This window comes from Agelaius phoeniceus, chromosome 5, assembly GCF_051311805.1.
Source record: "Agelaius phoeniceus isolate bAgePho1 chromosome 5, bAgePho1.hap1, whole genome shotgun sequence".
Lineage (NCBI taxonomy): Eukaryota > Metazoa > Chordata > Aves > Passeriformes > Icteridae > Agelaius > Agelaius phoeniceus.
The window spans coordinates 29733660-29759358 of NC_135269.1; the positions used below are offsets into that span (position 1 = coordinate 29733660).

The 25699-nt window shown below is 42.9% G+C and overlaps 2 protein-coding genes across 3 annotated transcripts; one reads left to right on the top strand and one right to left on the bottom strand.

Moving 5' to 3' along the window:
* Positions 1-1780: 1780 nt before the first annotated feature.
* Positions 1781-12550, bottom strand: SOCS2 (suppressor of cytokine signaling 2). 2 transcript variants are annotated; one of them, XM_054631763.2, is made up of 3 exons: positions 12415-12550; positions 10617-10893; positions 1781-9698 (listed from the first exon to the last, which is right to left on the bottom strand). In XM_054631763.2, the coding sequence occupies exons 2-3, from the start codon at positions 10759-10761 to the stop codon at positions 9250-9252; spliced, it is 594 nt and encodes a 197-aa protein (XP_054487738.1). In that variant the 5' UTR covers positions 10762-10893; positions 12415-12550; the 3' UTR covers positions 1781-9249. The 2 variants fall into 2 exon arrangements, with proteins under 2 accessions (XP_054487738.1, XP_077034871.1); XM_077178756.1 differs by lacking the exon at positions 12415-12550 and adding an exon at positions 11373-12011.
* Positions 11418-24952, top strand: LOC143694066 (uncharacterized). The gene is made up of 5 exons (XM_077178023.1): positions 11418-11529; positions 11749-11840; positions 11970-12893; positions 15948-16063; positions 20227-24952. Exons 1-4 carry the CDS (start codon positions 11418-11420, stop codon positions 16017-16019), a joined length of 1200 nt encoding a protein of 399 aa, XP_077034138.1. The 3' UTR covers positions 16020-16063; positions 20227-24952.
* Positions 24953-25699: the final 747 nt, after the last annotated feature.

Here is a 25699-nt window from a genome sequence, read left to right on the forward strand (position 1 = left end):
AACAGAGATAGAAAGAAGGAAAGCAGTGAAAGGAAACAGATAAGCCTAGGAAGGAAGAGGACAGCACCAGAGGTCCAAATCTCATTAAGGGAAAATCTGGCATTTCCTTTTCCTTCCACTAGTTAATAACTAGTGCTGCAAATTTATTTAGTGGAAACTAAATGTGCTACTGGTGTTTTGAGTTCATCTTTAGCAACAAAGCCAGGTTTTGATTATATAGTACAGGTACAGGATAAAGACCCACAGACCTAATACTTTAAATCCAAGGAGAGAAGTCCTTAAATTCTTTGTTTTGGTCCCATTTGGGTTCAGCCCTCACTAAAGGTCTTCCACTTCCGTTCTGATCCAAGTTCAGTAAAACTTCTGAGACATGGTTTGGTTCTATTTCAGTTTTAAGGACAAATACATACATGTATTTTATATCTATTTGAGCCAGTTTGGTGTCAACTCAGTGCCCCACTAACTGCTCAAATCTCAAAGTTTACCATGTAGATTAAAAAAGCATTTCTGAGATTGCAGATCAATGGACCATAATAGTCAATCCTGCACATCAGTATCCTCAGACTTCTCATCTTAAAAGCTTGTTCTGTCTGGTTCTGCAGATTGAGGGGCCGTCAGTGGTCATCAGGCCATACTTTTATGGACTGCTGAGTTCAAGGTCTCAAGTCCAAATCTCTGGGAACCAAGCTAAGCAGCATCTCTTCTGACAATGCTGTTCACTTTGTAGGTTATTCCGAGTCATAATCCCAGATTTTTACATTTATTATGCACTTTTAAAAGCTCACTTAAAAGTCACAAACCTTTTAGAAACTGTACCAGAATAATGAGTTTTTTAAAAAATGCTTTTGAGAGGATCCTTTATGCTAATTAGAGTCAAGCTGTATCCAAGCATGTCTGTAATTTGTTTTCTACAGACTAGTTTGTTTTCTGCTGATAACAAGAGGCCAAATGTGTTCTTAAAACTGGCACAAACAGATTTAATGTATTAGGATTGGGCTGTTTTCAATTGTCTGCAGGACAGCATTCCAGCTTTAGGGACAAAAGAAAAAATAGGAGCCTCTAGATTTGTTTATTAAAAGCACATCTAATTGGTTAAATCTCTCACAAAACCTCAGAAATTAAGAAGGGAAAAGAGAAACATATCTTGTCTGCTTGCCTGTCAATTTTAGAAAGAAGAGTGCAGAAAACATTTCTCTAAGTGATATGTCTCAAAAACAGTGGTAAAATGTAAGTCAGGGTGAGCCACACTGGGTGGCCTGGAGGCCAGATGAGGGTTTTGCAAACCATTGCTGTCCACTGCTGTCCCAGGCAGTAACCCCTTCCCTTCCTGCCTCTTCTCCTCCTCCTCACCCTGGCCCCCAATGCCCTCCCCTTTGCAGCTTTGCCCTCTGTAATGCTAACATCCAAATCTCCTGTGCCACTCACTGGAAACCTGGCTGGTGCCAAGGAAGGGAAGGGTTTGGGATAGAAAGTTTTCCCAAACTGTAGACCAAATCCTTAGCATGCTGTGCTGGATGCTGGCAGGGTTTGAGGGCACTAGGTGATCAGTTGGGAAAGGGTCTTGCTCTTCAGGTGGTTTTTGCTACTAGAAAAATTATTCCTTATCCCTCCTAAAAAAGATGACAGGCAGGACTGAAGCACATCACTGAAAGGGATCAGCCCTTGGGCTGCTGTGTAATTGTTCTGATACTTTGTAACTTCCATTCATTTAAATAATAAAGACTTTGAATTCAATGCAGATCAAAGAGAGGAATTAATATAAAATATAGGTGACACATCATGAACTTCTTCAAAAGTAGTATTTTATTAAAAGGCACGTCCAGCACGTAGATAAAATATAACACACCAAGTTCTAAAGCATCTTAAAACATAGGGTTTGAAGCGACTCTGTAGTGTCTATACATTTACATTTGTTTCCATAATAAAAATAAGAGTTTATTAGCAGTACTGCAATGAATCTTAGTGCTTTTTACCATGATACAAATAATCTCTAGCAAAAAGTTGAATGAGAAATAGTTATAAAAAGGAAGCAGACATCCACTGCAAAACTTTAGTATACATTTCATTTTTAAAATCTAGTGAATTGTAAAAAAAAGTGTAATTAATATTTGCAAAGCATGACTCAGGATTTCTCAGAATTTGTAGTCCTTTAAATATGAGTTAATGTAGTTCTCTATTTTTTAAGTTTAATTTAAAGATTCTTTGAAGAGACATATGAAATACTGCTATCTTCTTATTATTTATAATTTATTCCAGACTTATTAAATTATTTTTTAAATGTAAAGCACCATTTTATTAATATGAGAACAAAGAAAAATCAAAATTAACCTGAAAATCAAACATTGGCAAATAAGTAAAACTAAATAAAGATTGAAGTCCGAAATCTTTTCACAAAACCAACTTACTTTACTTGCAAATTACAGCATATGAAATGGTTTTCTAATGTTTTAGATAAAAGACTGGAAGGTTGCTTATGTTTAGGGGGAGAATAGCTATTGCTTTTTGCAATCTTCTATTGCTTTCCCTAGATTTGAACTGGACAAACTCATATACTATATTTTGAAAGGTTCTTACTGTAAGGTTAGACTTCAGGAGCTAGCAATGATTCATGGAATGTTTTTACAGATAGCCTCACAAGATATTTGCCACTGCTTACACCTTTCCCATGCATCCTGTTTTCAAACAAAAAAATACTCTTCTATTAAAAATTCACTTCATCTATTTTGTTCCATTTCAAAATGAAACCTGCCTGCCTGCAGGCTTGTGAAGCATCCTGCAGTAGGCACTGCATCCTCTGTCAGGGGAGTTAAAAGAAACAGATAAATTTCCAGAAAGCTTCTCACAAGCAGCTTCCCTCACAGAAAAACCACGTCTGAAGCATTCCAGCTCAGGAAGGAGCTGTGCCATATCCACTGCAATCTAGTTCGACGAGGATCTCGCTTTCCTAACTTACTTCTCTCTTTTTAGCAGTGCAGCCAGTCAAAGGTATTGCCCTCCTTGCAGCTTAAGTTCCTATCAATGTTATTTGTAGTGTAAGCCACTTTTCACCCCATGCTGAGAAATTACAGAATGTTGAGTCTACCGCTTTACAGATGGATAAATTGCAGCTCAGTCTTTAATAGTGCTCTTCCTACGGAAAATCAACCAGCTCAAAATCCCTTGAACAGTAAGAGTTGATCCACAACTTATTCTGCCCTCCAGATGTGCCAAACAGCGTAAGAAAAAAACAAATGTGTTTAAAAAGGTGTCCAGAGCAATCTCTCAAATTTGGAGATTCCCCCTGAGGCAGAGTGTGGGTACAGTGAGTCAGCCCGACAGATCCTATTTCAGGGCTGCAATCTAAAGACAGTTAAATTGTAACAAAGCATTTTGAAAGGGGATTTTTGCCCTTTCAGCTACCACATTTACAACTATTCTTCATAAAATCCGTTATCAAGCCTGACCCAAATAGAAGAAGAATTTGCACTGGGCTTTGAATCTTGCCCTGTGTCTAACATGCCTCTGCATTTACTATTTGTTAGCTAACAGTGCACCAAGTTGCAAACCTCAGCTATGAAACATCAGTTACAGAACAGTTTGACTGGAATCAAAAGGATTTACTTACATAAAGCCTGCCCTCCAGTGAAAGAGAAATCAAGACAGAAGCACTGAATTTGTTTGTTTGGGGGTTTTTTTAGTGTATTTTGTTCTTTGCACCACTCACCACTAAACTTTTTCTGGATATTACCTGTTTGAAGTTTTTCCTACTAAATGCCAGCTCATTCCTTATGCTAATATAAATGGCTTTTGCTCCAGCATTATATTCCTCCTTAATACCATAAAAAGGAGTGGTATTATTTTGGTATTTCAGTTCCTGGAAAAAGAATGGCTCCAATTCTGGAAGAAAACAAAATGAAACACAGGTGCAATCCCTTTTAAAAAATAGATTCTAAGTAGAATGAGATGCACAACTTATCAGGCAGCTTAATCAGCATAATTATGGTGATATATTTTTGTATTTCTATAGACTTTCTCAGAGGCACTGGCTAATTTAAAGCCCTGCAGATAACCTGATCAATCAACACAGTTAATCCCTCTCCTGCTTGGTAACCCTGGCACCAGGACATACTGAGTTTGCCATAAGCTAATTTTTTTTTTCTCAAAATTGAGCAATCTAGCCAGACTTTGTCTATGTGTGGATTCAAGCTGTACTGATACTAGTTATTCCCCAGGACCTTTAATCTCTACAAGTACACCTTTCAGCATTGTACTCATCCAGGTGGTTAGTTATTTGATACACCTTGTGAGAAGTACCACCTCTCACAGGAGCTGCTGGCTTTTCCATGTCCTTTCCCTTCAGTCCCTTCTCAGACATGAAAGCCAGACAAAGTAATCCTCAGAAAGCAGAATATTTTCTCATCTTGTTCCTGGCAGCTGTGTTTCACCTAGCTTGTGCTCTCTAAGACAGGAGATAAGGACCAGTGATGGTCAGCACCTGAACCAAGCGTGCCTCTCCCTTCCTTTGACTGATATTCAGCCTGTTGTAGAAACGACCCAATTTTAGCAATACTGTGGCAAATGGCCATGTTGTTGTAAACAGACCAGTTTTGTGTCAGTGGAATGTTCTTTCCAGGCATTTTCAGTCATGCTAATGGCTTAGCAAAATACTGAGACCTGCTGAATCTAATGCTAATAGAGAAGTGCTTTTCAGGAGCTAGGCTGAGATACCAAAGCAGCTTGTCATCCCCACTTCCTTTGTGTATACAGAACTAACCAGCTCAGGCCTTTCAACTAACTTCTGTTATTCTATTTAGAAATCCTTTGGTTTAGATAGTAAAAGTTTCATTAATTTCTATATTTTTAAAATAAAATTTCTCCTTTCAACAAAGTTTTTTTACTGTTATTGAGAATTAGCAATACAGTTTTTAGAACCCCTCAAGCCATTGTTTCCTCTAACAGTAAATATGATACTTAAAATTATTTTAATGACTGCAAAGTTGGCAGAAATTTTATTTTACTTTATTTTAAATGACTCTTAGACATGATACCAATGTCTAAAGATATCTCTTCCTATTTCCATTATGTGTTTTGGCTTAAGGAGAGCAAAGCCCTGATATCATTTGACTTACTTTCCACTAGAGCCTAAGATTATAGCTGAAGGAAAAATCAATAGGATCGTTATCAGGAATACAAGAAAAAGCTATTGAAAAGAGCATATAAATAAATAAAGCTTTTTAAACAATCTTTAACGAGGTAATTTACCTGCAGGGACATTTTGCTAAAACATGAGAGTTGGCTAAGGTACCAAATCCACACAACTACAGAACTCTGTCCTCCCTGTCAGATGTAGATTCTATTTTCTCAAGGTGATGAGACTTAGTCTCATTATAGGAGTAAATTCCTCATTGTGTAAGATATAAAAAAACCCCTTTGCCCTCCATATTCTGGTGAACAATTTTTCCTTCTTGCTAATAATTTTATACTGTTTATCTAGAATGTGGTTACATAAAATATAATTAGGACAAGAATGACAAGATCAGAATAAAATAAGATTACTTCTAATGCAATGAGCACAGCTGCTTGGTTACATTCCCATTCTACCCATTCATCTTGTACTCAAACCATTTTCTATCTCAAGTGATACTACCAGCAGGAAGATACCCACACAACTAAAATACTGCCCTAGTTTACACTTCTGCTAGGTTTAGTGCTAAACTAAATACTATCACCAATTCAATTTTCATCATTCATATTGCAATTTTGTTTATTTTGGTTGGTTTTTTTAAGCATCACCTTTTAGGATTGTAGGATTCTCAGATTTCCTTTAAGTAAAGTGAAGAGGTTTTCTAACATTCCAGGTATAAACTGGAAAGCCTGAAACTCCAAGACTCAAAAAAAAAAAAACCAAATCAATACATAGGGTGAAAAAAGGGTTAGGATTAAAGTCCTTATCATGATTTGACTCATGGGCATTGAACCTGTGAAACTGGCTTTGCTGCACACTCTGTACTAGCAATTCAAGATGATATATATCAGTTAGAAGTAATTTTTACAATCTGAAAGGCCCACAATTTAAAAGCTAGTGCTGCAAACAAGCTACAACATCCATAGGGTAAAGAAAAAAAAAGGCACTGAAAAATTTTTTAAATGTTTGAACATGTCTGAAAATTTTATGTCTGAAAACTCACAAAGTCTTCATGCAAGATCTTTGTACTGCTGAAATCTAACCATGTTCTATCATCAGATTTTTTGTACCAGAACAAGTAATTCCTCTGTGCTGGATTAGAAAGAAGCCAAGCTTTGTGCAAGCTAAACTGTGGTTTAGTTTTACTAGTGCAATGCATCAACCCTAGGACTGGCATCCTAATGAGGACAAGAACTGTGCTTTCATACAAAGAGGACTAGTTCCCCCTCCAGTCTGTTTAAAATATTGTTCACAGCTCCGAGCACACACTGTAGTTACAGAGCCTACTTTTCCTCACAGGAACTGATGCAAATGATACAGTCTAGGTCAGTATGCTCAATGTTTGGTGACTTGATTCCACATCACAGTACCTTGATTAGTCACAAGAATCGCCACCTTTCACTTTGCCAGCACTCCTTGTTCTCAGCCTGCCATTTGCCCTTGTGCTTTGGAGAACTGTTATTTAAAAACCCAGCAAACTTCCCTGCACCTGCCCCTTCTTGTTCCCCAGAGCTTGGCTCTGCTGTGGGCTACACTTGGCCTGTGACTGCTCACACAGTCTGCCACTAGCAAGCCACAAATCATTTCTTATATTTGCAACATAGCAGCCTCATTACATCCCAAAGCTCTTATCTTCTCAGTCTGCTTGCTCCAGCACTGGTATTCATGATGTGAAACCCCCAGGGATTTATTTTAAAGGTCCTCAGTAGAATGTGTTTACCATTGAGACCCCAAGTGTATCCCCCTGGCTGAAAAGGCAGAGTAGTAGAATCTTAACAGAGCAGCAGATTAGAGGGTTTGTCGCTGTGATGGAAGTTATTCCCCATAGCAGTTCTCTCACCACAGGGTAAAGCTAGGCAAGAACTGTAAGAAAAGATTCATCAGAATGAAAAGTGTTCCCAGGAACACAGTTTTTTGACAGGCTCTGCTCACAGGAAAAGCTCCTCAGCCTGAGGGTGGCAGATCTTAGCAAGACTGATGACAAGAACCATGTAGTTATGACACATACCCAGATACAAGAGCTCTTTGGGCATGGCAACCAAAAGGTGGCTACCATATAATGTGAAAAACTTCCAAATACATCTTGGCAAGACATGGGGAAAATTTTACGTAACAAAATATTTTGATTTGTTTTTCAGAAAAAAATTCCTCCCATTTCTATACTAAAGCTTGAGTTTAAAATGGGGACAGAAAATTTGAGCCATGGAGGAGGAGAAACCCACCTTTTCCACAGAAAGAACAAGAACATATCAAGTATATGTCATATCAAGGAACCATCCACTCTGCCTCATGTTCTTGGTGCCTTCTATTTCTCAATGGCTCTGCTACTCATTTCTGCCAGCATGTTACAGACAGACAGAACTGAGTGTGTAACACTGGGAGTTTAGATGCAACAAATAAGCTGGTCAGGGCCCCAGAGTTTATGAGAAGGGACAGAACATCTTGAAAGTGCAACAGAGCAGTTAAGTCACAAGGAAAACAAGATTATTTTATGTTGTTTCTATTTCAGCCTGGGCAAAGCTAGATTACAGCAAGTCTTGACAACCCTCCTTGTTCAAGCACAGGTCTTGGCTTTAATCAACAAATAAGCTTGGGAAAGAATTAAAACTTCTAATTTGTTGACTAAGGGTGAGGCTATATCCTTGTTTTTCTCTTACTGCTTTCCTATTTTTCTCATCCTGTGTGTTTCTTCTATTAAATACTTTACCTTTGGGCAGAAGAATGGGTACTGAGGGTCTTAGTCCCCTCTTCTTGTTTGGAAGACTACTGAAACAGAAAAAGCAATGTCCTGTGCTAATACCCAACTACAGGAATTCAGCAGGCAGCCTCTAAGCCACTAATCTGAATGTAATTCAGCTATACTTTTCAGCAGCACCACAAAGGCAAAGCAGGGTTATTCATCCTCACTGATACATGTGCATCTATCTGAATATTAGCTGGGAACTTATATAAGTTCCTATATAAGAGCACTCTTTCCTGAATGGTAGCAAATCCATACATAAAAAGATTGGGAGATTGTTGTGCACTTTGATTTACTTTATTGAGTAATCATCTGATAGCTACAATGGTGAATTGGAAGTTAAAAAATAAAATAAAATAAAATAAAATAAAATAAAATAAAATAAAATAAAATAAAATAAAATAAAGAAACAAAAAGAAAATTTAAAAAAGAAGAAAAAGGAAAACCAACCTCTTTATAAAAAAACAATCCACATCGTATTTCCCCATATTTTGGGAAACAGGCTGAAGAAAACATTCTACACTGTAGAAGACACATGTAACTGCTGATACCCATGTTTTGACATTGGAACTGCAAGTCTGAAGCATATAGTTCTAAAGCCTCAAGCAAAAGAGGCTTAATAGTAATAGCATGGATACATCACCACTGTGAAGATGTTAACACATTAAGGATTCTGGGATACCAGTCTGGTATAATCAGCAATATACTGGGTTCCTGTGAAAGATGTGGCATTTCTTCTTAAGGTCAGCTTTCAGAGATCTTTGAAAAACAATGTTCTACACTGATTACTTACAGTACTCCTTTGCTTGCAGAAAAGCAGGAGAGTAGTTCAATAAAAACTGAATACATGATCATTTTTCTGACTGGATTTGATTAGTTGCATAACTTAAGCAAGATTATCACAGTGTGTGATCTAGTTAAGCTTTTAGGATTATATGAACACCAGCACCAAATTAATCTTAGAATCAGACAACTGAGATACTTGTAAACTCTCATATGTCTCTGACCACTTATGAAGTCTCTCCCGGTCCCACTGCTTCAGTAAGCATTTGATAGTTAGTGCAGCATTTTATTGACAAAGCAACACAATCTGGACAGATTCCTCGCTTCTCTCTCCTTGCAAGAATAGCAGCCACCTTGTTGAACCCCCAAGGATGCAAACTGGGATTATTTTACATAAAGTCTCCCTTTGTAGCATCTGAAATAAAAACCTTTCCCCCAGAACTGCCACTGTTTTGATAGTGAATTCCATGCTGAGTTGTACAACTGGTTACTCAGTTCTTTAGCCAATTTTAAGAATTGCATTCAAAAGTTACTCTGTGTTAGAGGCATTTAGAAAATATATTTATACCTGGTATTGATACTCTTTCAAGTACTCTTTTAGCCTTGTTGGTAATGGCAGCTCCCAGATCTGATTTGTGCTCTTGTTTATAGCTATTCTGCAGCGGTGTTGCAGAGATGGAGCAGATGTATAGAGGGGTTTGCTCAAGTAAAGGTGAACTGTTCCATTTGAAGGTGTTTCAGTTCTATCCTTGCACATGAGAACATAGTACTCAATCAAATGCACAACGCTGTTGAACTGTTTAAGTCTAGATCTGACACAAGTGATAGAGTCCAGTCTAAACTTGCCATCTTGATATTCTATACGTAGATTGGTCGGTCCCGCTGACGTTTTTACTGATATAGTCAGTAGATACTCTGAGTGCGAACTATCCCTAACCAAAAAGGTCCCTTCAGGGGCATCCTGTAACCTTTCCTTGGCTTCAGCAACAGTCATGTTGCCCCAGTACCATCCTGTTAAAAGATGAGAAAAAGAAGGGATTTGTTTATTCCTGTTTGTTTTAAAAGCTGCTCTCTAGCTGATATACTTCTAGTCACCCATTTCTTTTGTTGTTTGAAAGCTAAAGTCCTGCAGGCACAGTAAATTTTTATTTGCTATTTAAATTCATTTGTTTTACAACGCATCCCGTTTTGACAGAGCTTTCCAGGTCACTTTTTATTTACCTATGTATGCATACACATGCACAAACTTTCCCGCAGCGTCCTGCGGGGCCGACACCGGAGCCGCCGACCCGGCGGGCCGCCCCTGAAGCAGCAGGGACGCGTCCCGCGGCTCCCCGCTGCTCTGCCGCCGGGGCCCGCGCCGCGCCCGCAAGGCACAGGCTGGCAGCCCGCAGAACGCCCGCTTTGGGGAACTCTGAGCAGGCTGCTGCTGAAATGAGCTTTCGCAAGCGATCGAAAGCTAAGGGATAAGAAAACAACTTCGGCGAGGTAGCTGCGGTCCTGGCGCGGCTGCGATGAAGACAAAAAGCTCTTCCCTCCTCCCGCAAGCGAGCCCCGCGTCCTGCGGGGCCGGGCGAGCCGCCGCCACGCCGGCGAGGGGAGCGCAGGTACGCGGGGCCGAGGGGATGCGGCCGCCCCGGCCGGCGGCAGCGCCCGGCCCTCGCCCGGCCGCAGATCCCGGGCTGCCGCCGGGGCGCGGCGCTGCCGGCGCTTTCGCTTCGGCCGCCGCAGTCCGCGTAAGGTCGGAGTCGTCGCCGCCCCTCTCCGCCGCGGGAACGCGACCTCGCAGCGCCGGGCGGCGATGGCCAGGCGTCTCACCGCCGCCCGGTTCCCCTCGCCCCGGGGGGGATCCCCGCCGCGCCGCTCTGCCTCCCCCTGGACAGCGCCACCGCCCCGGGCGCTTTCCCCTTCCCGGCCGCCCGGGCTTACCTGCCCGCCGCAGCTCCTCCATAGCCGCGGCCAGGTGCTCCGCCTCACGGCACTCCTCGGCAACGGGCGCCGCCGCCCCGGGGTACCCCCAGCGCTCCCCGGAGCTCTCCGCGCTCTCCAGGGACTCGGCGGAGCGCAGGGTCATGGGCGGCGGCGGCGGGCGCGGCCCCGCTCGCCCGCAGGTCGGGGGCTGCCGGCAGGAGAGAGCTCCGCTTCGCCGCCGCGGGGCTCAGCGCCGCGCTGGGTGCATGGTCCCGGCCCCCGGCCCGGGCGCCGCCTGCGAGCGGAGAGAGAGCGCGGTTAGCGGCGAGCCCCGCGAGAGGAGCTCCCGACGCAGAGCGTGTTTCTGGCGATCCCGCTTCGGAACTTCCCAGCATCCAGAGGAGGGACCCGAGGCGAGAGATCACCTCCCGGCGGAGCGGGGGAGGGACATCTCCTCCCCCCGCCGCCCAGCCTGTCCTCGGCTCTTCTCCGCCGGGGACTTGGCGGAGGCGGCGTCCCGAGACGGTGGTCTCGCTTTGTCGCAAAGGCGAACCCGCTGATGCCCCGCTCCCCCGGCTGGGGCAGGCGAGCCCGGCCGGCAGCTCTGGGACTTTTGGGGAGGGACGAGGTCGTGGGGGAGAGCCGGGCACGTAAAGGTATGGGAGAGGAGGGGTAATCAGTGGGGCAGTGGTCCCAGGGGTCCCCGGCGCTGCCCGGGTTCCACGCTGCGGTGCGTACGGACACCTTCCAGTAAGGTCATCCGCGAAGTCGTACCTGTAGGAACGGGAACGGAAGCCCGGCGTGGGCCATGCTCCCGGGATGGGAGACCTGCTCTCGGGCAGCGGAGTACCCGAGAAGCTGCGGAGCGAGTGCGCCGGCAGCGCCGGCTCCGGGGGCTCGCCGGCCGCTTGGGAGCGGAAGGGGCAGCGCGGTGGAGGACGCGCTATAATTAGCGCGGGGCAGGAAATATGCTTTTCCCGCTCCATTAAATGCTGATATTAGGGAGGAAAAAAGAATCTTTCCTCTTGGCCGAAGCTAACGAGAGGGACAAAAAGAGCCTCTTCTCTCCTGGGTGCGGCGACCGCCACATCAGGAGCGACACAAAGCCGGGCAGTACCAGAGAGGGGGAGTCTATCTGGTTTGGCTGGAGTGGAGGGACGGGGCTCACGGGAAGACCGGGAGCCCCCCGCCGGTGCTTGCGAACCGGGCAGTCTCTGCCTGCGGGTGCGCAGCAGCCGCCAGGTGAGGGGGTTATGCTGAGGTGGTTCCTCCCCTAACAAGTTCCGCGGCGGAGCTCAGAAACTTTTCCAAATTAAACTGTAGTGCCAACTGGTAGGGTGTTCTGATGGGTTTCTACCCCAGCATATGTAGGCAGGCGCGCGGGAACCCCTAGACAAAGCCCATCCCCTCCTTCCCCCGAGCAGAAGCTCCCGCCGCCGGCCGGGTGGCCGGGCGCAGGTGCGCCTGTCACCGGGAGAGGCTGCGGGCGCGGGGCTGACGGGTGCAGGTGGGAGCAGCCCTGCCAGCGGTGTCCGGGCGCGACCCCTTGTGAAAAGGAGGCTCCGGGAGCGCCTGGCCGCGAAGCGCCGCCGCCACGGGAGTCCGGTGGGGACGGAAGGCTGGCGAGGCGGTGGCGGCTGGCTGCAGCCGGGCGTCCCCCGGCCGAGGCGAGGAGAGCCGGAGCAGCCTGCCGCCGGCTGCGGGGAGCCTCCATCCCGGCGGTCGGCAGCGCCGTACCGGGAGCGGGGCGGCGGGCCGCCGGCTCTCGAAGCGACGCACGGCATCGGGCGGAGGGGGCGACGACAAGGGGACTCACCCGGGCTCGGCGGGACGGGGCTGGTGCCTCCGCTGCCGCCTGGAGGTGGGGCGGTCAGGTTGTTCTGGCTCCCGGCGGCGTCGGGGGGCCGAGGGGACACGGAGAGGCGTCGAGGCTGTGCCGGGGCGGACAGAGGCTGCCGGAGGAAGATGGTGCTCCTGGGGAAACAACACCCTCCTCTCCCCCGCCTCTCCCCGGCGCGGGCGGTCTGCTCGCCTTTGATTGCGAGGCGAGGGCATCCTGCCCCCGCCGCTCCCCCCTCCCGGGATGGTTACATACAAAGGCTGCTTTCCAGGAACTTTCCAGGAACCGCATCATGTGACAGGACCCGCTCCGGCGCCTCCGCCGCGATCGCGGCCAGCCGGGGCCGACGCACCGAGCCGCCGCCCCTGTCACGCCGGGGCAGCGGCCGCCGAACGCTGCCCCGCGGCCCCCCCGCCTCCTCCTCCTGCGCCCGCGGGGCCGCGGGCGACGTGCAGGTCAGTGCCCGGGGCTGCGGGGGGACCGGGCCTGCGGGGCCGTGCGGGCCGCCCCGTGGGGCGCGGCGGGACCCCGGGGGGAGCGGGGCGAGCGCGGCCGCCCGTCCCGGGGCCGCAGGGGCGAGGGGCGCCCGGCCTGCCCGGCGCCGGCAGCCGCGGGCACCTGAGCGCGGCGGCGGGGCCCGCCCGCAGGGCCGGGAGCGCGTCAGGGGCCGGTGCCAGGAGCTCCCTGCCAGGGACTTGCGGCGGCCGAAGCTCCTGGGACACCCCACCCTGGTCTCCACCCCCCTTCACCCTCCGGCGCTAAATACCTCGTTGCTACAAACAGCCATTGCCCGCCGATGCGCGCGCCGATTTCCTCCCCCTCCCCCCCTTTTTTTTTAATTATTATTCTTTTTTTTAATAACCACGAAGCTGTTTTCCAGCGTAAAGATGGTTGATTGCGCCCTGGGTGCTGCTCGGTAACCAGCCACCTTCCGCTGGCTGCCCCGGCGGCCCCGAGCCGACTTTAGAAAGAGACACACACAGGGGAAAAAAAAAATGGAAAGAAAAGAGGGAAAACAAAGCAAAAGTGGCCGTAATAGTCTCACCCCAGCCCTTGGCTGCAGGTTAGGGCTCCCTGCAAATTGTACGGGGGTATCTGGGAGGGAGAATTGATGGCAGAAGGATTAAGGGGTGTCTTTTTAAAGATTTCAGGAAAGAAGCCCAAACCTATAGCATAATAAAAGATAGTATCTTTAAAAATCGGGGCGGGAGGGGCGAGAGAGCCTTTGTTATCAGAGGGGTAAATGAATATGTATTAGGCTGCCCTGTCTAGCTGAGGGAGCGGAGCAGCTCCCCTGCGCAGAGAAACAGAGAAAGCTCCCAGGCTGAGACGCTGCCTTGGGACGCTGCCTTGGGTCGCACTCCCCAGGAACGTCTGAAATGCAACGTTTCTTAAAAAAAAAAAAAAAAAAAAAAAAAAGGACTGAGGAAGGATTAGAAATCCTGAAGGATTTTGTAACAGTTATTGCTTATAATTCTTAAGCATCAGAGGATAAGAGAATTAATAGTTATCTTAAATTTAAGTTCTGTATTTAGTGATTAAGTAAATTCATCTGAGGAAAAAAAAAATCTACTTTGTTAAGTGAAATATTGGCCGGCATGATTTCATCTGTTTGTAATGCCTGGGTGCTTTTGAATTTAATTTATTCAGTTTATGAAAAAAAGGTGGTTTTAATCACTGGCAGCAGCACAGATTTAAAATGAGGTCTGAGAAACAAACACGGGCTTTCTTAAGCATTCTCAGAAATGGTTTAAAACAATTTAGGTCTTGAAGGTCATTCTTGTTCCTGTTTTTGTCTGTGAAGTTCAGATAGCCTCAGATCCAGGCTCCAGTGACAGTTGTGGAATTCCCACTAAGTTTTTTCGTTGGATTGATGTGAAGAGGGGAGAGAACGGGTTTGTGCCCCTAGAAATTTAGTTGACAGTTCAGCTACCTATGACATGAGATCTTGCAAAAAATCTCCATTACTTTTCAGAATGGCACTGACTTCACTATGTTCAGGAGAACAATAAAAAATCAATATAGATCTATTTTTATTACTAAAATAATTCTGTATATGTGGGCACACAGCTTTTGCTCAAAAACTATTTTGTTCTGATATCATAGTGTTCAAATTAAGGTTATTTCCTTGAAGTTCATTAATGCATCTTGGAGAAAAGGAATACATCTTGTCTAGATGCAAAGCTGCTTTTTTACAGCTTTGCTGTAGTTCTCTTTCCCTATGTTATTTTATTAATGGGATTTTTATGTGGATAGTATCTCAAGACTTCCTTTGCTTCTGCTGTTTATTTGTCGCTTGAAATCATAATAATTTGTTTCTAAAACCACAGCTGGCTGCTATAAAGGCAGAGGGAGGAAGACCACGATTTATGTGGTGAATGAGAAACAAGAACAGAAGAATGTAATAAATGTTTGTTACTTAAAACTTCAGATATTGTTATGAAAAAGGTAGCATAAATATTAAATAGGCAGTATATCAGCAGGATCTTTCCTAAACAGAGTTCTGTTAAATTTTTTTTTCATGAGAACCTAATGTCTCTTAAAAATAGCACTAAATATCTGATAAACTTACAAGAGTAATGAAATTCAAGCTTAAAAACTGCAAATGGATCTTTAAATGACAATCCTGGCACCTCATAGGAGTGCTCTGGTTTACAGTTACCTTTACTCTCTGGCTTGAGACATCTGAAAGTGCTATAGGCTCAGTGGGCTATGTTTGTATTTTACTGTTTCTTTCAACAATGTTACTTGCTCTTTTTCTCCTCTGTCTGCCTAAGTCTTCCATACAGTCACAAGAGAGAAAAGAAAGAACTGTAAGGGTAAAAAAAGGTGACTAAATGAAATTACTTTTGGGACTATGGGCTGTACGTAGTGCATGAAACTACTTAAAGCTACTTTTTAGTTTTTTGGCACTGGGATATTTAATACAGGTTTGGTCTGCCTGAAGAGTTTTACTTTATAAAAGTCAGAATGGAGTAGGAGAAAGATGTGAAATGGAGAAAGAGAAAAGAAGGAGCAGACTCAGAAAACTTAGTTTTCCAAAGCAGGGTTTTTTAATCTGCCATGTAACAAGCAGGAATTCTTCTAAACAGTCACTACTACAAAAACTATATACAAGTGAGGATTTAAAAATTTTATGTGCAATTCAAACCAAATGCTTTATTTATTTTTAATCTGTTGTTTTGGGGTAGCAATTCTAGGAGAAATATTGCTGTACATATATAAATATGAATGCTTCTGAGCCAGTTTTAGAGGCATATCATCTAACTGGAGATGAAAGGCGTCAACAAGCAATCCCTAATTTTTTCCTGATACTACTATTCATGAATGTTGGTTCTGACTGTATATTATTAATATAGTAGATATTTTTAATCTAGTTTTGTATTAGTAGTGAAAATATGAACATTAAGGGTTCTTGAAAATCACAAACAGAATATATTGTTTGAGCTCAAATGCATATGCTCAAGACAGGGAAGGATGAGTAAATTTATTTTTTACTTTTCCTTTAGGCAAAAATCCCTTTCATGACCAAGGAAGGAGGCAACAACATTTCTACAGTCCTGAGAAGTGGCTGTTACTAGAAATGATTTTCACTTTGTTCCTGAAAAGCATGCCAAGTTTACTGGTGAGCTCGTATGCTGATTTATTTATACAACATGATGTGAGCGGGGTGGGGGGGGTGGGATTTTGACTCAGTTGATTTTGCTAAATTTGCTCTGATTCACTGAAAAGATTTACTGATTTATTAAGATAGATTTACCTACCTACCTGGAAGAATACAGGGGGCCTTTCCCTGTTCTCTTCATGCCTAACTTCCCAAAGATGCAGCACAGAATATCTGCTATCCATGGCATTCCATTTGGTCAGTTAAAATCCCCTTCAGTTAAAAGGACAGCTATTGCTTATCACATAGCTCTACTTACTGAACGTATTTTGACAACTGTTTACCTGAACTAGTCTAAACAACAATGTACAGCTGCCATGGTTTCCCTGTCCTGGGACTGCAGTCTGGTTCTTGAGCAGAGAAATGTGAATATTGAGCCTTTGGCTCCAGCAAATTGGAATGTGTTAATTGTAACTCCACAGCACGAGAAAGGTCTGCAATGTGAACTCTTTGAGGATTTCTCACTTAGCAGTTAGGAGAAAGGTTTGCTTATTTCACAAAGAGTTCCTAAAACATAATAAATAAAACATAGAGAAAACAAATATTTCAGTGTGTCGGATCATCCTGCCCTTTCCAGCTGCCTGAGGAACAGAATGTTTTGATGAAATAGATTAAGATTTATACCAAACAGTTTTACTCTTTACCAGCTGCCACCTTATTTCCTGCTATTTTTATCTATTCACATGTGAATGCTTTGCTTTTCTTATTATACATTTGGTAAAGGAGAATAATAAAAGAATTCAGTGAATAATTTCTATAAATCAGGGGTGCTCTAAAAGGAAACCAGCACTTGTGATTTAAAAGCAAACATCAAAAGATGGCATCAAGAGAGTAATACTTTGAAATAACATCTGGATTCTTTTCTTTCAGAGACAGTTGATAAAAAGAAGGATCATTCCCTTTGGTTCAGTGGATAGGTAGACAGATAATCACCGTCAAGCACAAAACTGACCATAAAAAGGTGGCATTTAAGTCCATCTCTCATCTCATCCTGTGCTATCTACTGTCTAAAAGTAAAGGCCTAACCTGCATTGAGTAAAAGGTTACCTAGCCACTTGGGATCTTCAATGAAAAAAATTAAATGTAGTGCTTGCTTAGTTTCTCCAATTTACTATTTACAATTTAAGGTAAAACCAAATTAACATAAAAATACTTTCAATAGGTATATAAAGGAAAAGTAGAATGTGGTGACACAGGGTACTAAGTATAAAAAAACAAGGAGAATTTACACAGCAGTTTTTACTTTATGCTATGCTAGGCTTCCTTATAAATAGCAGAATTCTGGTCTATCACTGTGTTATTTTGTGAATTATCGAGTTTCACTCTGACTAAAAGTAGCCAAATATTGCTGAAAGTTATTGGAGAATAAGTTGTAAATATACATGCTTTGGTAGCATTTTCTTCCCATTCATGCTTCCTTCTCACGAACAAGGTAGAAAAAAGGACTGCTGGAAAGGACCAATTTTGGTACAGTCTTCAAACAACTACAAGGAGAATATTTTATATGGATTTTAATATTCAGATTATAGCATAAAATGCTGTGACTGTAATATTTATTTACCTTGTTTTTTTGGCTGAGAAAGAGCATGTAGGTATATATGTGCACTACACCTATGCACACACATGTTCAGAACCATGCTCCTTGAAGTTTTGGGTTTTTAGAGAAACATACACTCTTGGGTTTGGTTTTTTTTTTTAGAAAAATCCTAGAGATAGCACAGCTGAAAGCACTGTGAAATCTTGCATTCTTGTCCTAGATGCTGCCAGAAAAAACAAGCCTTTTATGCTTGAGGAGGCTTGAGATGTTTTTCTGCCAGTTGCAAGTCCTACGCCTCAAAGTAAAAGAAAGCAAGTAATGTCTGTGAAAAAAGTTTTCCTGACAGACAGCATGAAAGCAGCTCTCCTATGCTTTGCCAATCCATAAGTAATAAAGTTCCTTTGTTGGCAGAAAGTCAATTTTGAAACTAATAAGGAAAACTAAAACAGGTGATGCAGTGCCTATCTCTAAAGGGGAGATTTTTGAGTGAAAAGTGAAGTAGAAACTGGGTTATGTGTCTCTGAATAAATGGCCTCCCATCAGAAAAAGATTAATTTTAAATCACTGCTCTAGTTCTTATATTAAGGATAGTTTAATTCACCCAGAGCTATTTGGCCTTGAGGATGAATTCCTACAATTAAGTGTTTATGATTGAAAGTGCTGCCATGGAGAGCAGACAGATGAATATCATTTTAGGAGTACTGTGAATCATTAAATGAGTTGTAGAACCTTTTTTTGGGCATGAGCCACTTTTAAATTTCAGGCTAAGGCTATAATAGACTTCAGCATAAGGCCTGACGTGTTGCTGTCCTTAGGAGTTTGAATAACAGGATAATCAACGTTTACTAATGTATTTATATAACCTTAAACTTCTTCCAGTTAATTGAAAATAGGTTGCCTGTTGTATGTGAATATGCTGCTGGGTTCAAATACATTTTTCAGATTAGTGCATGAAGTGTTAGTGTCAGGTAATGAACTTAACCTGCCTCTGACGTGTTGGCTTCTTTTGGCTCAAGATAGGTATGGCTGCTTTCCCTGCTTCAGTATAGAGGCTGCATGTGGAATGTCATACAAACCTGGACAGATGACAAGAAAACAGTGCTAGCTGCCAACTACCTTCTCTGTGTTTGTCAGGATTAGTGCTTGCTTTTTGTCAGGATGGCTCCACGCCTCGTCCTGTATCTGACTGGCGTACGGGGAGGACGCAGCCTGATGAAACACTGGCCAGACAGGCTGTCAGTTTTAAGGCTCAGGACAGGAAACAGACATAGGGCTACTCTTTCTGGTTCAGGAAAGAGCATTGGTCCACAGCTCGCCTTTTCTTGGCACAGCCTGCCCATTCCCAGAATTTCTTGCTCCTCCTGTAAGCAGTTTTTCCAGGTATGTGGAAATTAAAGCTCAAACAGTAGTAGATAAAATTGGACAGGATCCTTGAAGCAGTATCTCCCACTGTACTAACCCTAACCCAAAACCATCCTGTGGCTCTGACAGAGCTCTGCCTGCAGCAGGGAAGAGAAATTAACTCGTGCATCTCCTCCTTAACAACTTCAGCTTTCAGACTGGTGTTTTAAGAACAACTCCAGTTTCAGTGTGGCTTCAAAACTGCCATCCATCAGGAGCAGCCTCGTGAGCTGTTTGGTCTTGAGGTGGCAATTCTGTCCTGAGATGGGGTGAATGGCTTGGGGGGAGAGTAATAACTCCTTCAGCCATCTGATTTTAATCCCTTACCATATGTGACTTGAAGTCCTTAGATGCCCTCTACTGCCATATACCAGAATTAACAAATGGCTCTGTGTAACCAAATTCAGATTTGCTTAAGTTTGTTATTCTCTCTGTCCTTATAAATGAACAGAGAAGGGGAAATAATACCCATAATTATTACAAAATATGCAAAGCATTTTATAAAGTGTGAGTTTGGGCTAGACATATTTTCTGACTTTCGGTGCCATTGCCCTACATTTCAAAATTTAACACTAATTTTAGTAGTCTCTTCAGAGCTCATTTCTCTGATAAATTATCCCTCTGTGAATAAATGTGATCTGGAAAGATGCCTGAGGCACAGCAGAATTTTTCCCTAGCATTTCAAGCCACATGATGCCAGACAGGAGGAAGCTGCACAACCTGCTGCTGTAGATCAGCCTTTGTTCTGGGGAGGAAGGAAAGGATGCATTTGGCCATTGGACATGTCTTTTGCATAACACAGAACAGCAGGTAAGAGTGTACCTAAAATGGAACAAGAATGAAATTTCTGTCCTACCTTTGCCTGTGTTATGAGAGGTTTTGTGTGCTGGCAGGCACAAAGCAATCCTAAGTCAAACAGAACTAATCTTAGAGGAGATCACTCCCCAGGCTCTTAAGAATCAAGTGGCTCTGTTGTGCTTGGGCTTTAGCTGTGTTGGGTATGTCAAGTCCTTTTCCTTCTACAAGGAAAAGCCAGCAAAACAATCCCACCTTTAATTCCCTGTCCCAGCTTCCTATCACTGATTTGAAATGAGTGGGTTTGGGCCAAATTAGCAGCCATATTTTGTGTACATTTTTAAACAAGCCTTACCTTTCCTGAGGAGAGTTTTATTTCTTTCTACTCTAGGTATTTGCTGGTGATGTTACAAATAGAAGCAGGCCTGGCAGGAGGGAGCATGAGCTTTCCAGTGGAACCTGTGACAGCAGGGACTTGCTCCAGGTAAATGGAGGACATGCAGGAGAGCCTCTGCCAGGCCAGTAAAAAGCCTGATTTCATGAAGGGTGAAAATTTCACCCTGTGCTTTCTTTGCCCTCCAGCACAGTCCTCTACTTTCAGGCACACTGGTCTAGAACATGCTGCTCACATTTTTCAGGAGCTTTTATAATTTTTTCAGAACATAATCTCAAACTAACGTAAGTCCATAGCAAAATCTTATTGAGAATGGGGGCTTTGTTCTGGGAGACTGTTTTTGAAAATGCCAGGTTATCAGCTAGCCATTGTGTAAAAGCCTGAAACAGGAATTTGTTCATATGCCTTTGTTTCAACATATTCATTCCTTCAACCCCTCCCCCCAAGAAGGTATTCTCTTGTATTTCTTCTCCAAGAAAGAAATGGTGGCAAACCTGGAAAGCTTTACCAATTCATACTACCCGACAATGTGGTTCATTACATGTATTTTTATTAGATCCCCATTTTCCCAATTTCTTTAAGGGCATTTCAATCTTTCAGTGGCTTTTTTTCTTCCCCTATCCATCAGGGAGTGAAATCATGTGTCCACAGAATGTAAATAACAGCTGTTTCTGTTCAATTTGCATTTATATGCTTAGCACTTAAAAATAGCTTATTTCTAGAGGCTTTCATAATCTATTCAAAATTTCTTCTTAGTCAGAGGTACTAGCGAGATGTTAATGAAATCCCTTTGGACTGGCTGATCAAAAAGGCACAGCAACAACAATGAAATTCTTCAAATGACTGATCAGTTATGCTTCTGAGTTACACTTCAGCAATTGACTGAATCTTTTAATCTCCTTGGGCATTTTAAGATCACTTCCTTGGGCTGCTCTAACAGGGCAAAATATGCCAGGTAAGGAGATTAATGGTTAAAAAAATCTGTGCTGAAATGGTAGTGTATTTCTAGAAAAAATTAATTTATCATACAAGTACAGCTGAACGGGGAAAAGAAACAAAAACAACACCTGGCAAGGTATTTAAAGGGACCAGCTCATTTGCTAGTGTCACAGATCTTTGGATAAACAAACCCCTTATGCCCTGAGAATAATTGAAAAACAGCTCTTTGATTTTTATACAATTTTCTTTTGTTGACATGCCTAAATTAAGATTCTAAGAATTATGTCCAATTACTGTGGGTTTTTTCCTCCAGAAAACTTCTGAGTTTTCACCTCATTATTTTGCCAAGTGTCTCAACTTGAACCATTTCTTCAGATTTCTTTGATCCTCTGAAGACTGAAAATTACAGAACAATGACATTTAGTGACCTTTGGTATGGTTCATTTACTCCAAGGTTGAATGTGTAAGAAGATGCTTACTCCTAAATGCAGATTTTGTTTGGTAATGCAGAAATGCACTTTCTTCTCTCCATAATTGTTTATTCAGAAGAAAAATCCTTTTATTTTTACAGGAGTCTCAACTGGGGCATCTCTGAATGGGAGACTCTGGACTGGTGACTGAAATTGTTTTGAAAATACTAATTACATGTGTGAGTTGCTGTATGTATAAGCCTGTGCCAGACTTATTCAGACTTGGTACTCTGAACAAAGGTAATCTAAGATCAGGTAGTCTCTAAAAATGCTGTGGGTTTACACTACCTGATTTCAGAGAGCAAGCTTGTCTTTCTAAATAAAAAAAAAATGTCCCTGATGTCAATAAGGGCTTATACTGAGAGATAAGAGGAATATAGATGGCTTATATTCACACTAGCTGTGCTAGTCCCCTCTAGAGCGGACTCCTGTATTCACATCCCACAGTGCTCCTTGGACTCCTTCTTGTGATTTTTCTGTGTTGCCTTTCAGTTTGAAGTTTGTGCAATGGTGTGAAACTGTCCCTCAGCCCGTGAGAAGGGTGCTCTCCTGGCAGCAGAGGGAGGGTACGTGCTGCACCTTCTGGGATGCAGTAAGCTTTGAGGGCACAGCCAGCCTGGGTGGCTTAGAAGAGCACATCCTGTGAAGTCAAACAGGATGAGTGAGACCTTGGGAGCAGTGCTTGGTGCTGTCCCTGCAGCAGTGGGAAGCCATTGCTTTCAGGAGGGCTTCTGGAGCTGTGGGAGCAGCAGCAGCAGCAGGGGCCTGAGCTTTGCTCCCCGACTGCCACATAACAACGTGCCCAGAGGGATCCTGAAGGTGTCCCTGCTGCTGGCACCACCTCGGTGTGGTAAAGCCCAGGGCCCTGGTTTCACCTGCCAGAATTACACAGGTACTTTCACTGCAGAGTAAATGCAGCACTGCTAAAGAAACACACGGCTTTTCCTGCATCATTTCCACAAAGCCGTGAGTTAGAATCTTGGTCGTACTGAAACAGAACACTCACCCAGTTCTAACAATTCAAGCTTTTGTCCCTGGACTGGACAAGGCCTGGCTAGGCACTGTGAAGGTACTACCCACTGCTGCTCTCCTCTTCACAGCCCATGGTGTCACCTTTCAGCCTTACCAGTCTTATTTCAAATCTTTCTCAAACAAATAAGGCCATATAAAGCCAGTGAGTTATAACCCCATGCAGCCAAAACTAGATCATGTTTCCTTCAGTATTAAAATACAAATATATACTCTAGAAAGGCAATTTCTCTGTCATTTTTCTGACCTCTTCTTATGAGGAATTTTCCCTGAATTTTATTTCCTCTGTGCTTCTACTCTGGATATCAAATCCTTTTTTTCTTAATCTAGTTCTAAATTTTGTGGAACTTGCCATCACTGTTACTCCATCACTAATGCCAGGGTTTTAACTGTAGGAAAAATGGCATGGGGGAAAGGGAATTCTGTAAACACATATTCTTGGAAAATAACAAATGAACCTATACTGAAGCCAGTCAGTATTAAAAATTACAAAATAAATTTTTAAAAGTATATGAAGCCTTATGTTACTTATAACATCCAAACAAATGTTAACTAATTAAGGGTCAAGGAAATTTTTTTTTTCCTAGCATTTTTTTTATTATTCAATAAAAGTCATCACTTTGTCTTAACTAAAGCAAATGTGAAGACCACTCCTGCAGCACAGCTCTGATGCAGTGTAACTCCTACAGACGCTGGCTTCAGAAAAGCAGTACTTAGCATATTATTTGTTTAAACAAATCAAACACATTTGAATGAGAAACTAGCAGTGTTTAAGACAAGAAACCTCAGCAGTGTTTAAAAAACTTGGTGCTAATGACTAGGATTGTTTAAGAAACACTAATCTTTGGATGAAACTATTAAGCTCTGTTTTGTTACCATTAGTGAGTAGGAAATACATGTTTATACAGGAGGGTCATGCTTCAATAGTTTAATCTTTTACTTAGGTTAATTTTTATTCAACATGGTAAGGCTTAGTGCAATTACTTTTCACTGTTCTTTGAATTTTTCTCTGTAACTCTCATGGCCAACATTTTATTAGTTTTAGCAGAAGAGATGCTAAAAAACAGTTCTTTCAGAATTTTTTTAATCATCTCACATTTTGCTGGTAGGGGGATCCTTTTGCTGAGTAATCAAACTTTGGTAGCAGTCAAAACTGGTCTTATTTAAAAGGTAAACTGTCTCTGACCTGACACTGTTTTTCATCTTGACAAGCAGTAAAGCTGAATATAAGCACAACCTTTTTCTGTATTTATGTTTGATAAAGACCAGTTGGCAAAGCTTCTTAGTTCTATTGGCTGTGCCAACATCTTGTGTTGTCTCCATGCAATGAAAAGCTGTGTGATACGTACACCTAGATCACAACCTTTAATAAAGTGGCATGCCAGGCCATAAACTTCTACTCCTCCAGAAGCCTGGAGATGCAAAATTGCTGACCAAACATGCTGATTAGTTCATGCAGCTTCCACACACCTCCCACTGTCTGATCTGCAGTGTTCCAACAGCTGTAGCTATACACAGTGGAACTAACATTCTGTATCAATTGTATTTAAAGTTTCAGGTTAATTCCGTGCAAATTTCCCAGTAAATCATAATTTATCATGTTTGCTTTTGTAGAAGTACCAAAAGATAACAGTTGAAACAATAGGCTTATTTCATAAGAGGTACCAGAAAGATATATAAAAAAGCAACTATGTTATTTCTCCAAACAGCTTATTACTTTTAGCATTACAGGGTTGATTAAATACAAAGTGAGATTAAAATCTCATACACAGTGTACATTTACAAATTAAATGTGTGTGAATTACTCTATATAGAAAACTGAGAGCTCCTATATACAGACTATATACTACTGAAGGCTAGCAGAAACATCAAAAATGGTTTTATCTGAATTTTAAGAGTATTTTGCATAGTTGTGCTCCTACATTAAAGAAAAAGAAGACCCCAATATAGATAAAAAAATATCATCTTCATCTTCCCTTCACAGAAAAGGAAAATGCATCTTCAGAGGATAATTGTGTGACATATTCTAGACAATAAAATGTTAAAATAAGATCAACTGATTGTTGCATGTACTTTTTCTATGCTGACTGACCATAAGGGGAGCCTTTGAAGATTAACTCAGGTTTAGATGTCTAATTAGTATCTGTGTCAATCTTGGAGATAATCCCAAATTTTATGTATCATAGGTACACAATTTGTTCCTTTATACTGGTGACTAGTGGGTTTGCTCTAGGTCAATTTTGTTATATTGTAGCATTAAAATAAAATATACATCATCTATTACAGATGAGGAATGCAGCCTACATCTATTTTATCTCTCCATTTTATAACTTCATATTGGCTTTGAGGATGGAATGAGCATGTGAGAAATTACATGCTGCTAAAATTTATAGACTGGAGAAACTGAGAAATGCAGCTCTGGCTTTGACAAGCAGTCGGTACTGTGACTTATAATGACCTGCCACAAGGATTTATTGTGGTACAGCAGAATTTGGACATGACAGATGAAGTTCAGACCTATTATAACAGCAGAAAGAGAGAAGTTTCCTACAGAACTTAATAGCTGGATGGGGGGGAGGGATGGCAGGATGGGTGGGCAGATGGGCAGGAGGGTAACTGCTGCCTTCAGTGCAGGCTTGGGGAAGTGAAACAAAGTCATGACATTTGTCACATGGTCACGTTACTGCCCCACTATCGACTCATTTTTTCCTCAGACTGGGATGGTGGAGCTTTTTTTTGTCTCTGAGACACCCTACAAAAGTTAAACAGGCAAAAAACCTTTAACCCTTCAACTGCAAGTCCTTTGGGCGGTGCTAGGGAGCCGCTTCTGATGCCGTACTCCCGAGTGTCACGAAGGGAGCAGCCCACGGCCGCCTCTCGGGGCTCAAGCTGCCCGCAGAGCCGGTCCTGATCACGGCCCCGCTCCAGCCCTGGGCGGTGCTGCCTCCCGGTGGTGCCGCACGCAGCCTGCACGGCAGCTCCCGCGGCACACACCGAAGGGAAAAAGCCTCTTAAAAGCATCAGTTCTGTTT

Bases quoted from the DNA above. Each gene is read 5' to 3' on its own strand.
- SOCS2 (XM_054631763.2), bottom strand. From the start codon at position 10,761: ATGACCCTGCGCTCCGCCGAGTCCCTGGAGAGCGCGGAGAGCTCCGGG. The intron at 9,699-10,616 runs GTAAGCCCGGGC...ATCTTTTAACAG, and splicing joins GGAGGAGCTGCGGCGGGCAG to GATGGTACTGGGGCAACATG.
- LOC143694066 (XM_077178023.1), top strand. From the start codon at position 11,418: ATGGGAGACCTGCTCTCGGGCAGCGGAGTACCCGAGAAGCTGCGGAGC. The intron at 11,530-11,748 runs GTGGAGGACGCG...GTTTGGCTGGAG, and splicing joins GGAGCGGAAGGGGCAGCGCG to TGGAGGGACGGGGCTCACGG. The intron at 12,894-15,947 runs GTCAGTGCCCGG...CTTTTCCTTTAG, and splicing joins GGGCCGCGGGCGACGTGCAG to GCAAAAATCCCTTTCATGAC.